This window comes from Scyliorhinus canicula, chromosome 6 (genome assembly GCF_902713615.1).
Source record: "Scyliorhinus canicula chromosome 6, sScyCan1.1, whole genome shotgun sequence".
In the NCBI taxonomy this organism is placed as follows: domain Eukaryota; kingdom Metazoa; phylum Chordata; class Chondrichthyes; order Carcharhiniformes; family Scyliorhinidae; genus Scyliorhinus; species Scyliorhinus canicula.
The window spans coordinates 189884921-189898802 of record NC_052151.1 but is presented as its reverse complement, the minus strand read 5'-3'; the positions used below and the strand labels follow the sequence as shown (position 1 = coordinate 189898802).

Here is a 13882-nt window from a genome sequence, read left to right as displayed (position 1 = left end):
TCTGCACTATTGCCATGTCCTTTCTCTATAGCTTTCCAAATCTCCTGTCACATGAGCCCCTGCTCCCAATTTAGTTAGGTTTATAGGAACTTCCAACGGAAATTCGACATTTCCTTGAATAAGACAAGTTTGCAGGGTTGTGAACAAAGCTGGAAATTGGGACTAAATTGAGTACTTATTTTAAAGAAGATAGCCCTAATATTTTTTTTGCTGTGCTATAAGATTCTATAAATGGATGTCAGACGTATAGTCAAACAGAATAGAGACCGCTAGAGTTAACATGAATGATGGCGGAGAGATGGCGCTAAATGCAGACATTGTACATGTAGTACTTGACCCAATATCTGTGGATGATATCGCCAAGGATTAGTATGGGCATGAGGTAGAGGTAGGGGAAACGATTAATACTATGGGTTCCAGAGGCAACATATCTATACCAGATAGAGAATGGTTGTTCCAGATGCTCTGGCAGATCCAAACGGGCCGAATGTTAACCCATCAGTCTCCTTTCGATCATCTATAAATGATGGAAGGGGTTATTAACAATATTGTCAAGTGGCACTTACTCAAATAACCTGTTCACTGATGCTTAATTTGGGTTCTTGGAGGGCCACTCAGCTCCTGACCTCATTGCAGCCTTAGATCAAACAAAAACATAAGAGCTGAATGCCAGAGGTGAGGCGAGAGTGACTGCCCTTGATATCAAGGCAGAATTTCACTTGAATATGGCATCACAGAGTCTTAACAAAATTGGAGTCAATGGCAATCAGGCGGAAAGTTCTCCAGTAGATGGAGTCATACCTAGCACAAAGGAAGATACTTGAGGCTGTTGAGGGTCGCTGTGCATCACTGCAGGAGTTCCTGAGGTCCGAGGCACAACCAACTTTATCTGCTTTATCAGTTACCTTCCTTCTACCATTAAGTCAGAAGTGTGGATGTTCACTGATGATTTCACAGTGTTCAGCACTGTTCATGACTCCTCGATACTGAAGCAGTCTGTGCTCATATGCAACAAGACCTGCACAACATTCAGGCTTGAACTGATAAATGGAAAGTAACATTGATCCACTGAAGTGCCAGGCAATGACCATCTCAAACAAGAGAGAATCCAACAATCTTGCTTCGACATTCAATAGTATTACCATCGCTGAATCCCACCCCCCACCACCCTCGATCAACATCCTTTTAACATTGACCAGAAACTGAACTGGACCAGCCATTTAAATACTGTGTCGACAAGAACAGGTTACAGGCTAAGAATTCTGCACTGAGTTACTCACCTCCTGATTCCTCTAAGTCTGTCCACAATCTCGAAGGAATCAAGTCAGGAGAGTGATGGAATACTCTCCACAATCCTGATGGGTGCAGCTCCATCAAGAAGCTCAATATTACCCAGGACAAAGCAGCCTGCTCGATTGATACTCCATCCACCATCTTGAACATTCACACCTTCCACCCCTGACCCACACAGTGGCAGCAGTGTGTGCTATCTATAAGATGCACTGCAGCAACTCAGCAAGACTTCTTCAGCAGCACCTTCCAAAGCCACAAGTGTGTACTATCTATAAGATGCACTGCAGCAACTCAGCAAGACTCCTTCAGCAGCACCTGCCAAAGCCACAACATATACCACCCAGAAGGAGAGACGGGGGCAGCAGATACCTCGGAACACCATCACCTGTAAATTCCTTCCCAAACCCCACACATCCTGACTTGGAACTGTATCGCCATTCCTTCACTGTTCCTTTGTCAAAATCTTGGAATTCTCTTCCTTTGTTTTTTGTTTTGAAAGTCTTTTTTATTGGCTTTTCTCATATTTATAAACCGTTGTTACTTATGTACATTAAATTTTTCTTGCACGCGCTAATTTGCTTTATTTTACAGAGAGGTTTGTTTTCTCCTTCATTTGACTAACTGTACATACATTTTGCTTCCCTCTGGATCAGTCTATGATATCCCCTCCCCTTCACCCTCCCCTTCCTCATCCCGGGTTGTGCAGTCCTTTGGTTCTTTTTTTTTCTTTTTCCCTGGCTTACTCTTCAATGCTGGCCCGAGCAGGTTTTGGCACAGGTTGACGAACTGCCCCCAAGTATCCAGGAAGCCTTCCTCTGACCCTTGAATGGCGTACTTAATCTTCCCCAGGTGGAGAAATACCGAGAGGTCAGCAAGCCAGTCTGCAGCTTTGGGTGGTGCTGCCGATCGCCAGCCGAGCAGGTTTCTCCGGCGTGCGATTAGGGAAGCGAAAGTAAGGACGTTGGCCCCCCCCTTCCCCGTGTGTAGCTCTAGCTGCTCCAAGGAATTCTCTTCCTAACGGCACTGTGGGAGTACCTACACCACAGGTTGCAGTGGTTCAATAAGGTAGCTCACCACCACTTTTCTCGAGGGCAATTAGGGATGCGCAATAAAAATGCTAGCCTAGTGAACAATGCTGACATCAGTTAAAAATCCATCTCTGGACAACATGAGAGTCATTGGCTGCATTAACTGTGGCATAGGCTGGAGTGAAGACGAGAAGAACAGCACTACAGCACATTACAAAGATGCCATTTATAATTCTGGTGAGAACCATGTCAATGATGCGGCAAGCTTTGGAGGGATTGATTCATGGAGTTGTGTGAATGAACGATGTGGATTTGGAAAAGAAAGTGAAGTTGATGGGTAATAGTTTGCACGGACAAAGGTTGACTGTTTAGAAGTGGGTAATGATGGGGGTTCTTAAAGTTGGAAACTAATAACTGAGGAAAGAAAGCTACGTCAGCTAGCAAAAGCATCAGTAGGGAGGTTAGTGGTCAACGGTTTAGTAGAAATGGGGACAAGAGAATGCAGGAGATGAATTTATAGAAAAGAAGCACTGGGAGAGGATGCGACACGAGAGAGACAAAGACAAATGCAGAGGACTATCTTGGGGGATATTTTTGGTAGGTAGGGGAGTGAGCAGAAGCATTTCAATGGACAGTGCCAAATTTAGTGACAAAAATGTCCTTGACCTTATTTCACTTGGGGATTTTCACAGTAGCCTCATTGCAGTATTAATGTAAGCCTACTTGTGACAATAATAAAGATTATTATTATTATTACATGTGGAAAGTGAGGACGGAGTTAGCAGGGGCAAGGTATTTAAGGAGATCATTGGTACCAGATAAAATAATCTGGGGTCTGTCTTTGCTGGGGTTTGACATAAGATCAAGTCCCAATTTTGCTGGATAAAAGGCTAAACCTTTTATGTGCCAGATATGTCAAAGTGCTGGATTTGAGAGTGAAGGTGGAAGCATGCGGAACAATAGAGTGGAAGAGAGCGTGGGATTTTCTGGAGGTAAATAGATAGCTGCTGAAGTATCGTGGTAAAGGACGGACCAAAGGCTTCTTGGCTGAGTGCTTGAAAATACAATTTTGAACAGCTCAACAATATATTCCAAGGTCAAATGAAGAAAGAAGTCTGGTTGAAAGGGATAACAAGATATAGTTGGCGATGGTGTTGTCTGGCTTAGTTAATGGGATTAGTAATGCAGTAAAATCGAGCTGGACTGCAGAATATGGGGCAGAATTTAAATGGAGAAAAAAACTTAAGTAAGGAATGGCAGTGAAATTGGAATGGCAGGATTAGTTCAGATGGAGATTGAAATTGCCAGAAATGAAGTCACATAGTGCTGAGGTTGTAGACAAAAGGAGGAATGTTATCACAGCAAGAAACTTAGCGTGGGTATTAGGCAGGGAAAAAGAATTTAGAGGGAGAAGTGAGAGTTAAAACAAGATGTGGTGTTTAAAGGGGGAAAGAAGTACTGGTAAAGATGAGCACAGGCCAACATGGTGATTTGATCTTAACACTCGAGTGGATTGAGGCAGATAGTGACAAATATAGCCTTGTGGGAAGAATTCAGTAAGTGAAAGTGTTACCGCCCGTGAACTACGTTTCAGTAAAACCCATGATATCTATGGTTCCCAATGATGAGTTACAGGTGGTATTTAATCTGACTTCATTAACTTCAATATATACTCAGAATTTCATAGCCCTAGATAAGTATGAACACATCAGTTTGGAAAAATCTTTCATTGATGCTTTGTTTACCACTTCTTTTATTCTGTTTGTAATATGTTTAATTTTTCAGTAATTATATATTTTTACAAGAAATAAAATTAATAAAAAGATTCAATTTCTGTCTATTAAAACTTTGAGTTACAAAAATTAACAATCTTACTATTTGTCATGTTGGAACTGGTTTGAAGTAAAAAATTATAAATTGGTTGAGCAAGTAAAAATAATAGTAACTTTATTTATCTGTCCAGATTGAAGAATCCCTGAATGAGATGGATTTCCAGTTGTCTTTAGACCTCAATTTCACTGACAAAGATTTTATGTGAGTATTCAGCAAAAGATTAACATTATTTTGTTTTATTATTTTTAAATAATGGTACTAAGTCATGTGGAGATTTTAGTTTGCAACCAAACTTTATGGAGATTATAAGTAGCTTTTCACTTTATTTTTGGAATCTGGGTGACAATGGCAATCCCAAGTTTCTCAGCAAGGTGATGGTGTGCTTTCTCCTTTAACTATGGTGTTGAGAATACAGGTCTTCTGATTTGATTGATTTGATTTGATTTGTTGTCACAGGTACCGAAGTACAGTGAAAAGTATTTTTCTGCAGCCAAGGGAATGTGCACAGTACGTACATGGTTGACAAAAACAGAATAAGTGACAGAGTACATTGACAAATGGTACATCGACAGTGATTGGTTACAGTACAGAACAAGGGGCCAAACAAAGCAAATACATGAGCAAGAGCAGCATAGGACATTGTGAATAGTGTGTTCTCAGGGAACAGATCAGTCCGAGGGAGAGTCATTGAGGAATCGAGTGGCTGTAGGGAAGAAGCTATTCCTATGTCTGGATGTGCGGGTCTTCAGACTTCTGTATCTTCTGCCTGATAGAAGGGTCTAGAAGAAGGTTAAGCCTTAGTGGGAGGGGTCTCTGATAATGCTGTCTGCCTTCCTGACATTCTGCCAATGTCCACTCCATGTTCTGTGGTGTAGGTTTGCTCCCCAAGCAATCTGATTACCTTATGTACCAAGCCAACAGTGGCTTACTCACTACAGCACAGACTCGCCATATTCCCCTACATTCCTGTGTTTGCGGTCCTGTGCCTGTGCAGAACTGTGTGTGCAAATGTAAGACGACACCAGTGGATCTACTTACATGATGGCTTTCAGGACACCAAGGTGACTGCCCATCCCCAGGTAATCATTACTACATCACACTGCCACATTCTTCTTTTCAGCCAGTGGCTCGTAGTACTCCTCTGCTTTTCTGTTCACAGTTTTAAATACATGATAAGTATAGTCATTCTTCTTTCCTCTTTGCGGAGGTTCACCAGGATGTTGCCTGGTATGGAGAGTGCTAGCTATGAAGAAAGGTTGAGTAGATTAGGATTGTTTTCGTTGGAAAGACGGAGGTTGAGGGGGGACCTGATTGAGGTATACAAAATTATGAGATGTATGGACAGGGTGGATAGCAACAAGCTTTTTCCAAGAGTGGGGGTGTCAGTTACAATGGGTCACGATTTCAAGGTGAGAGTGAATGGGATTTGTTTAAGGGAGATGTGCGTTTTTTACGCAGAGGGTGGTGGGTGCCTGGAACGCTTTACCAGCGGAGGTAGTAGAGGCGGGCACGATAGCATCATTTAAGAGGCATCTAGACAGGTATATGAACGGGCGGCAACAGAGGGAAGTAGACCTTGGAAAATAGGAGACAGGTTTAGATAAAGGATCTGGATCGGCACAGGCTGGGAGGGCCGAAGGGCCTGTTCCTGTGGTGTAATTTTCTTTGTTCTTTGTTCTTTGCAATCTTCTGGGTGAGGAATTCATCGTAATCAAAAATGGGAAGCTCTACCAACAAGAAATGGGAAGCGTTTGTTGTCAAAAGATAATCAACCAAGCAATGAGGCAAATTAATTGGCAATCAACCGATCTAACCAAGCAAACTACTGACGAGCATCCAAATTGAGCAATGAAGTAAACCGAATTGGCCAATGAACCATAATATCCAGCCAACTAACTAAACTCTTAAAGCAGCTAACAACCAAACCATCTACAGTAACTACAATGAAGTAATCAGACAGCTGAGTTAACAAGCAAACCGCATAACCTGCGACCCAACCTAACTAACCACAAAGTAATGCAATCAAATTAACCACACAATCAAACTAACCTTGCAACCAAAATAAAAGCAAAATACTGGATGCAGGAAATCTGAAATAAACACAGAAAATGCTGGGTAAACCGTTCCAAATCTTCATTCAACTTAAGAAAACCTGTCTGACTTTACAAACTGACCTAATCTTGTCTGATTTTACAAACTGACCTAATCTTTACAAACTGAACACTCAATTAGTGGGATTGGCAAGGCACATCAGCTCCAAAACCATGTTACAGTCAGACCTGGAGTGGGGAAAATAAGAGAGTAATTTCACACATCCTCACATTGTCATAACAATTGAGTGTGACATAACCCATAAAATTCACGAGCTCAACACGTACGCTTGGTCATTTGTTCTGGAGGAGGTGGGTAACAGCCAACATGTCATTGCTAACTGAAGACAGACTATCTTGGAGCATCTGAACCAGTCCAGACGGCCAGCCAGAAATGGCTAAGCTCTTGACAGACTGTGAAAATAACAGTTAAATTGCACAACATAATAGCTGACAACAATGCTCCCGACAGATGCTGCTGGACTTGCTTAGATTTTTCAGCATTTTCCCTTTCGTGTCAGATTCCAGCATCCGCAGTAATTTGCTTTTATCCAGCTGACAACAATGAATCCTTTCATCCCAACTGAACCACCAGCTCTCCATACTCACATCCGCCTGTATTCATTCCAGCATTCTTACACTCTCAGATGGTTTTATCTTCATATTTCCTCAATTGTTGCTCAGTCGTTAGTACCTTTGAATTAGCAGGTTGTAGTTTCAAGCACACTTCAAAAGACAAGATGCTCAGTTTCAACTGTTCCTAGTGAAGTAGAATAGAAAAATGATAAGTAAATGTTCACCATAATCTATGCCAACACTTCTAAATGCAACTGTCGTCACAGTCCCAAAGAACCAGACTCTGCTGTCTCCTTTGAGAGCTGACTAGTGGTGCTTTAACCTGAAGGTCATCACACCTCAGGCGAGGGGCAAGTTTTAGAAGGTCTTCAGCTGGTAACCTCAGCTGGTACAGAAATTGAACCAACTGTCCAGCCAACTGAGCTAACTGATCCTCTTGACAGAAGTCTACAAGATTATGAGGGGCAGAGTGGGTAGTCGGAAGCTTTTCTCAGGGTGGAAGAGTCAATTACTAGGGGGCATAGGTTTAAGGTGCGAGGGGCAAGGTTTAAAGGGGATGCACGAGGCAAATCTTTTACACAGCGGGTAGTGGGAGCCTGGAACTTGCTGCTGGGGAGGTAGTGGAAGCAGATAGGAGAGTGACATTTAAGGTGCGTATAGACAAATACATGAAAGGATGGGAATAGAGGGATATGGTCCCCAGAAGGGTAGGGGGTTCTAGTTCAGAAAGGCAGCATGGTCGACGCAGGCTTGGAGGGTTGAAGAACCTGTTCCTGTGCTGTAGGTTTCTTTGTTCTATATGTACAAAAAAAGGCTCACTTTTAAAAGCTTATGTACAAAATAAAGAATCCACACTCTAGCACATCTTGACATGGACTTGAATTTATCTTTCTGTTTGTCCTTCCAGCAGTGTGTGGCTATTTCTTCCTGACAACCTCCTTGTTGCCGTTATTCTGTCCCAGCTTTTCTGTTACTTTTCTCTTTGTGCAGCCTTTCTATTCTTTGCTTATTGACTTCTGGTCTCTAGCTTTACATCAAAGAGATTGTTTAGATGTCCACGTGAATTGCCATACATTAGGATCATCTGCTTACTGTTTAAATGTCAGTAGAAGATTTTTGAGTTCCTTTTTAACTTAACTGCCTTTCTGTCCTCATATTCTCTCTTTGCCAGTCTGAGGTTTCTCTTTATCTCTCCTCTCAACCTAATTGTATTTGACCTGATTCTCACGTGAATAATTCACCTGCATGCATCACACACCTTATTCTTATGTTTCATCATATTTTCCATCTCCCTCATTTATACAAGGAACCCCTGACTTTGGTTCCCTGGCTTTTCCATCGTGTTGGAATGTGCCTGCCTGTACCTGAAACATTTCTTCCTTAAGGATCACCCAAAATGGTGGTAAATGAGGACTGGTTTGGGGCATTGTTTGAGAAAGAAGGGGATATAGTGAGGTATAGAACTGCACATCAGTAACTTATGTATACCAGTTTGGGATAAGTATCTCAGCATCTCTACAGCAAGCCATATTATTAAATCCTTCTGTCCTCTGTCCTCATCAACAACAAATGTGATCAGTTGATTGGTTTCCAACATTGAGATAATCTAATCAGTTGTCTATTCCATTTCGCAACTGTTTCCAAACCCACCAGCTGAATGAATAAAAAGGCAACATCAAGCATTTGGCCTTTCGGCAGTCATTAGGCCCTTATGGACTTATTTGGGCATGCATGCAGACATGTATTTGGATATATACACATTCTAGCCTCTCTGAGGCCTTGGGTGGCACTACCGATCTCCATCAGAGCAGGAGTCGTCACCGGGCTATCAGGGAGGTGAAGGCCCCCCCCCCCTCTCAAAGAAATCTGGCTGCTCTGAAACACTGAAGACTGCCACTAGTGCGAATGGCTCCACCATAGCCCCCTTGGACATGGCCTCGAAGAAGGTGGTCCCGAGTCTGATCAGTCTTGGGCAGGACCAGAACATGTGGATGTGGTTAGCCGGGCCCCCCTGACATCGCTCACTTTTGTCTTCCACCTCCACTCGTGTATCCTGGTCAAGTGTGCCCTGTGCACCATCTTTACCTGTGTCAGGCTCAGCCGCGAATGAGGTGATGTTCATCCTGTGTAGTACCTCGCTCCAGAGTCCCCTTCCCCTAGCCAGCACTTCCTCCCACCTTTCTCTCGTTTCGTCCAGTGAAGCCCTTATGGCCTCTAGCAGTCTTCCGTATATGTCTGCACTTGAAAATTGAAAATCACTTATGGTCGCAAGTAGGCTTCAAATGAAGTTACTGTCAAAAGCCCCTAGTCGCCACATACAAGCCCCTGTTCGGGGAGGCTGGTACGGGAATTGAACCGTTCTGCTGGCCTGCCTTGGTCTGCTTTCAAAGTCAGCGATTTAGCCCTGTGCTAAGCCAGCCCCTCAATTTGTCCTGCATAACAGTCTGTCCAGCAGTGTGTGTCTGGGTAGATGGGGGAACGATGGGGACTCCTTGTAGAGGAAGGCCCTCTTCCGCATTTGAAGATATCAGAGCTCTTTCCTTTTTGGGAGCTGGGGCTTGTCCGTTAGTTCCCCCAGGGTTGCTACTCTACCAATGACGTGGAAGTTTCTGACCCTCAACACCCCTTCCTCCCTTCTCCAGTTTTTGTACGTGCCATCCAGTTTGACCGGGATGAACCTATGGTTGTTGCATGTGGACATGTCGTTAAGTTTTAAGTGATGTCTGAACTTGTTCCAGGTTCTTACTGTGGCTGCCATCCGGCTTGTTGAGTACCTGGCTGGGGGGAAATGGGAACGGGACAGTGGCCAATGCCCACAAGGACGTCCCAATGCAGGAGGTCTCTTCCATCTGTACCCATTCCTCCCCGGCCAATCCAACACCCTTTATATGTTCGCTGCCCAGTGGTAAAACAAGAGGCGTGGCAATGCTAAGCCACCAGAGAGCCACTCTCTCTGAAGGACGGTTTTGCGGATCCTGTTTTTTTTCCCACCCCATGCGAAGGCTGAGATTTGTTTGTCCACCTTGGTGAAGAGGGATTTGGGGATGAAGATCGGGAGTGATCTAAATATGAAGAGAAAACTTGGTGGTGTTAATTTTTATTGTTTGCATTCTCCCCGCCAAGGAGAGCAGGAGTAAGTCCCATCTCTGCAAGTCCCTTTTCACCTCCTCCTCCACCAGCCTAGACAGGTTCCATTTGTGGGCTATCTGTATCCCCAGGTATCAGAACTTAGTTTGGGCCAGTTTGAACAGCAGTGTGACGGGGGCGGAGCAGATTGCTGGTCACACGTGGAGATGGGTGGAAGAGGAACGTGGTGATGGCCATCTTGGGCGATTCAGGAACAAAGACAAACCTGGGCATTCAGCGGCACGTCCACGGGGCAAACATGGTTGACCTCATAGAGCAGATGGCTCTCGTTTTTATAATACCTTGGTACAATCAGTTCGACTAGGTTTTTTTGCTCCTGCTGAGGAAAATGCAAGTGGGCTACCACTGTGTAACTAAAGAAGTAACTTAGAAGGAGGAGGGAGGGCAGCACGGTGGAGCAGTGGTTAGCACTGTTGCCTCACGGCGCCAAGGGCCCGGGTTTGATCCGAGCCCTGGGTCACTGTCCATGTGGAGTTTGCATATTCTCCCCGTGTCTGCGTGTGTCTCACCCCCACAACCCAACAATATGCTGGATAGGTGAATTGGCCACGCTAAATTGCCCCTTAATTGGAAAAAAAATTAAAAATAGAAAGACGATGGAGATGAAATGAACTGTGTCAAAATCTGAAAGTAAAATGGTAGAGTAGACTGATAGAGTGAGGAAGGATCTCAGATTGGTTCCTGAAAGAGAAGGGAAGGGAGCATACTTCAGTGATGGAGTACCACAGTGAGCTCAAAGTGGCAGAAGTTAATGTGGCAGTGGATGCTCAGAACATACAGAGAAACATGCATAGAAAATAGAAGCATGATGAGGCCATTTGGTCCTTCGAGTCTGCTCCGCCATTCATTATGATCGTGGCTGATCATCGAGTTCAATACTCTGATCCTGCCTTCCACCCCATATTTCTTGATCTCTTTAGCCCCAAGAGCTATATCTACTTCCTTCTTGAAATTAAACAATGTTTTCACCTCAACTACTTTTCGTGGTGGTAAATTCCACAGATTCACCACTCTGATGAATAAATTTCTCCTCACCTCAGTCCTAAAAGGTTTTCCCCTTATCCCCAAACTATGACCCCTAGTTCTGGGCTCCCCCACCATCAGGAACATTCGTTTCTGAATCTACCTTGTCTAATCCGGTTAGAATTTTATAAGTTTCTATGAGATTGCCCTCTTCTAAACTCCAATGAATATAATCCTAACCGACTTAGTGTCTCGTCATAAGACAGTCCCGCCATCCCAGGAATCAGCCTGCTAAACCTTTGCTGCACTCGCACCATAGCAAGAACTTTCTTCCTCAGATAAGGACACCAAAACTTCGCACAATACTCCAGGTGTGGCCTCACCAATGCCTTATACAATTGCAGTAAAACATTTTTATTCCTATACTCAAATCCTCTTGTTATGAAGGCCAACATACCATTTGCCTTCTTAACTGCTTGTTGTATCTACGAGTTTACTTTCAGTGACTGATGCGCGAGGACACCGAGGTCTCACTGAGTATCCAACTCTCAATTTACACCCATTCAAATAATAATCTTCCTTCCTATTTTTGCTACTGAGGCAGATAACCTCACATTTATCCACACTATAATGCATCTGCCATGCATATGACCACTCGGTCAGCCTTTCCAAATCCCACTGAAGCATCTCTGCATCCTCCTCACAGTTGACCCTCCCTCCCAACTTTGTATCCTCTGTAAATTTGTCGATAATACATTAAATTCCCTTGTCTAAATCATTAATATATAATGCAAACAGTCGGGGTCCCAGCACAAATCCCTGCGGTACCCCACTAATCACTGCCTGTCAGAAATTCCAACTTTTTGCTTCCTGCTTGGTAACCAGCTTTCTATCTATTTTAAGACACTATCTGTAATCCCATGAGCTTTAACTTTACATAGTAATCTGCTCTGTGAGACATTATCGAAGACCTTCTGAAAGTCTAAATAAACCACATCCACTTGTTCTCCCTGGTCAACTCTACCTGCTACATCTTCAAAGAATTCTAGAAGATTTGTCAAGCATGATTTTCCTTTCGTAAAACAATGCTGACTTTGTCTGATTACACCACAGTTTTCCGAATGATGTGCTATGAAACCGTTGATAATGGACTCTCATAACTTCTCTACTACTGACGTTAGGCTCACTGGTCTATAGTTACGTTTTCTCTCCACCTACTTTTTTAAATAGTGGGGTGCTGCCCTCCAATCTGTAGGAACCATTCCAGAATTGAAAGAATTTTGGAAAGTGACCACCAATGGATCGACTATTTCTCGGGTCACTTCCTTAAGTATTCTGGGATGAAGATTATCAGGTCCTGGAGATTTGTCTGCCTTCAATCCCATTAATTTCAGGAAAACTATTTCCTTCAGCTCTACACTAAAACTTGTGTTTCTCAGAGCTTCCTTCATGAAGACAGAAGCAAAGTATGAATTTAATTCCTCAGCCATTTCTTTGTTCCCTGTTATGAATTCAACTTGTTTCTGACTGTAAGGGGCCTGCATTAGTTTTTATGAATCTTTTTCTCTTTGCATACCTATAGAAACGTTTACAGTTAGCTTTTATGTTCCCAGTAAGCTTACTTTCAAATTGTATTTTCCCCTTATTAATCAATTCCTTGGTCCGCCTGTGCTAAATTTTAAACTATTCCCAATCCTCAGGACTATTTGTTGCTAATTTGTCTGCATCTTCTTTGAATCTAATACTACCTTTAATTTCCCTTGTAAGCCATGGTTTGGCATCAGATCCTTTCTACTTTCATGCCAAATGGGAATAAACAACTTCTGGAGTTCACCTTGAATGTCTGCCACTGCCTGTCCACTGTCCTTCCTTTCTGTAATGTTTCCCAGTCAAGGGCGGCACAGTGGTTAGCACTGCTGTCTCATGGCACCAAGGACTCGAGTTCAATCCCAGCCCAGGTCCCTGTCCGTGTGGAGTTTGCGCATTCTACAAGTGTCTGCATGGGTCTCACCCCGACAACTCAAAGATGGGCATGGTAGGTGGATTGGCCAAGCTAAATTGCCCCTTAATTGGAAAAAAGAGAAAAACAAAATAATGTTTCCCTGTCTATACTCACCAGCCTCATACCATCATAGTTACCTTTATTGAGGTTCCAGACCCTGGTCTCGGAGTCAACTAACTCACTATCCATCTTGATAAAGAATTCTGTCATATTATGGCCGCTCATCCCAAAGGGTTCTCTCACAACTAGATGGCCAACTAATCCTTTCTCATTGCAAAACATCCAGTCCAAGATGCCCTGATCCCTTGTTAGTTCCTCAACATGTTGGTCCAGAAAACCATCCTGTATACACACCACAAATTCCTCCTCTATTGTACTGTGACTAATTTGGCTCACCCAATCAATATGCAGATTAAAGTCACCCAGGAAAGAAAAAATCACTTAGCAAGGGAGAAAAGGAGGCACATGAAAAATCTCAGGATGATTGTCCGTTTCTGTCGTGCTTAATTGATATTTTAGCTATTTTTAGCTGATTAGAGATTACAAAAAGCATACCAGAAGCAATGAAAGTCATGTGTGCATAAAAATAATTCATTGGTAATTTTTTTCCCTCGGTCCCATTTTCCTATTGTGGCTTTTCCTACCTGTTTTCATTTGCTATGGCTAACTTAAACAATGAGCCAATTAGGTACATGGATGACATTTTGGAAGTCTGATTGTTAAAGCTTAAATGGATGACACTTTAAAGTCTGACTGCAATTTTCAAATGGAAGACATTTACATAGCCATTCTGAAAGCCAAATGTCGCTTTTGGACATGTCCCTGTGGAGCTGTTGGGTACAATTGTGGCTGACAATAGCTGGATTAATGCAGAAAGATTTTATCAAAGTTTTCAAAAGCACCTCCACATCGGAGTGTCCAGTTCATCTGGTTCTGGAAGGTCGAGGTCC

The 13882-nt window shown here is 43.2% G+C and overlaps 1 protein-coding gene across 9 annotated transcripts in view; it reads left to right on the top strand.

Annotated features, from left to right (window-relative positions):
* fam135a (family with sequence similarity 135 member A) overlaps positions 1 to 13882 on the top strand; it is a 228239-nt gene that overhangs the window by 106117 nt on the left and 108240 nt on the right. For all 9 annotated transcript variants that reach the window (XR_005461064.1, XR_005461066.1, XR_005461065.1 and 6 more), the window contains one exon: positions 4285 to 4355. Coding sequence is in view for 6 of the 9 variants with exons in the window: in XM_038800680.1 (XP_038656608.1) it covers positions 4285 to 4355 (71 nt within the window). In the remaining 3 variants the exon portion in view is untranslated. The remainder of the gene's footprint in view (positions 1 to 4284; positions 4356 to 13882) is intronic.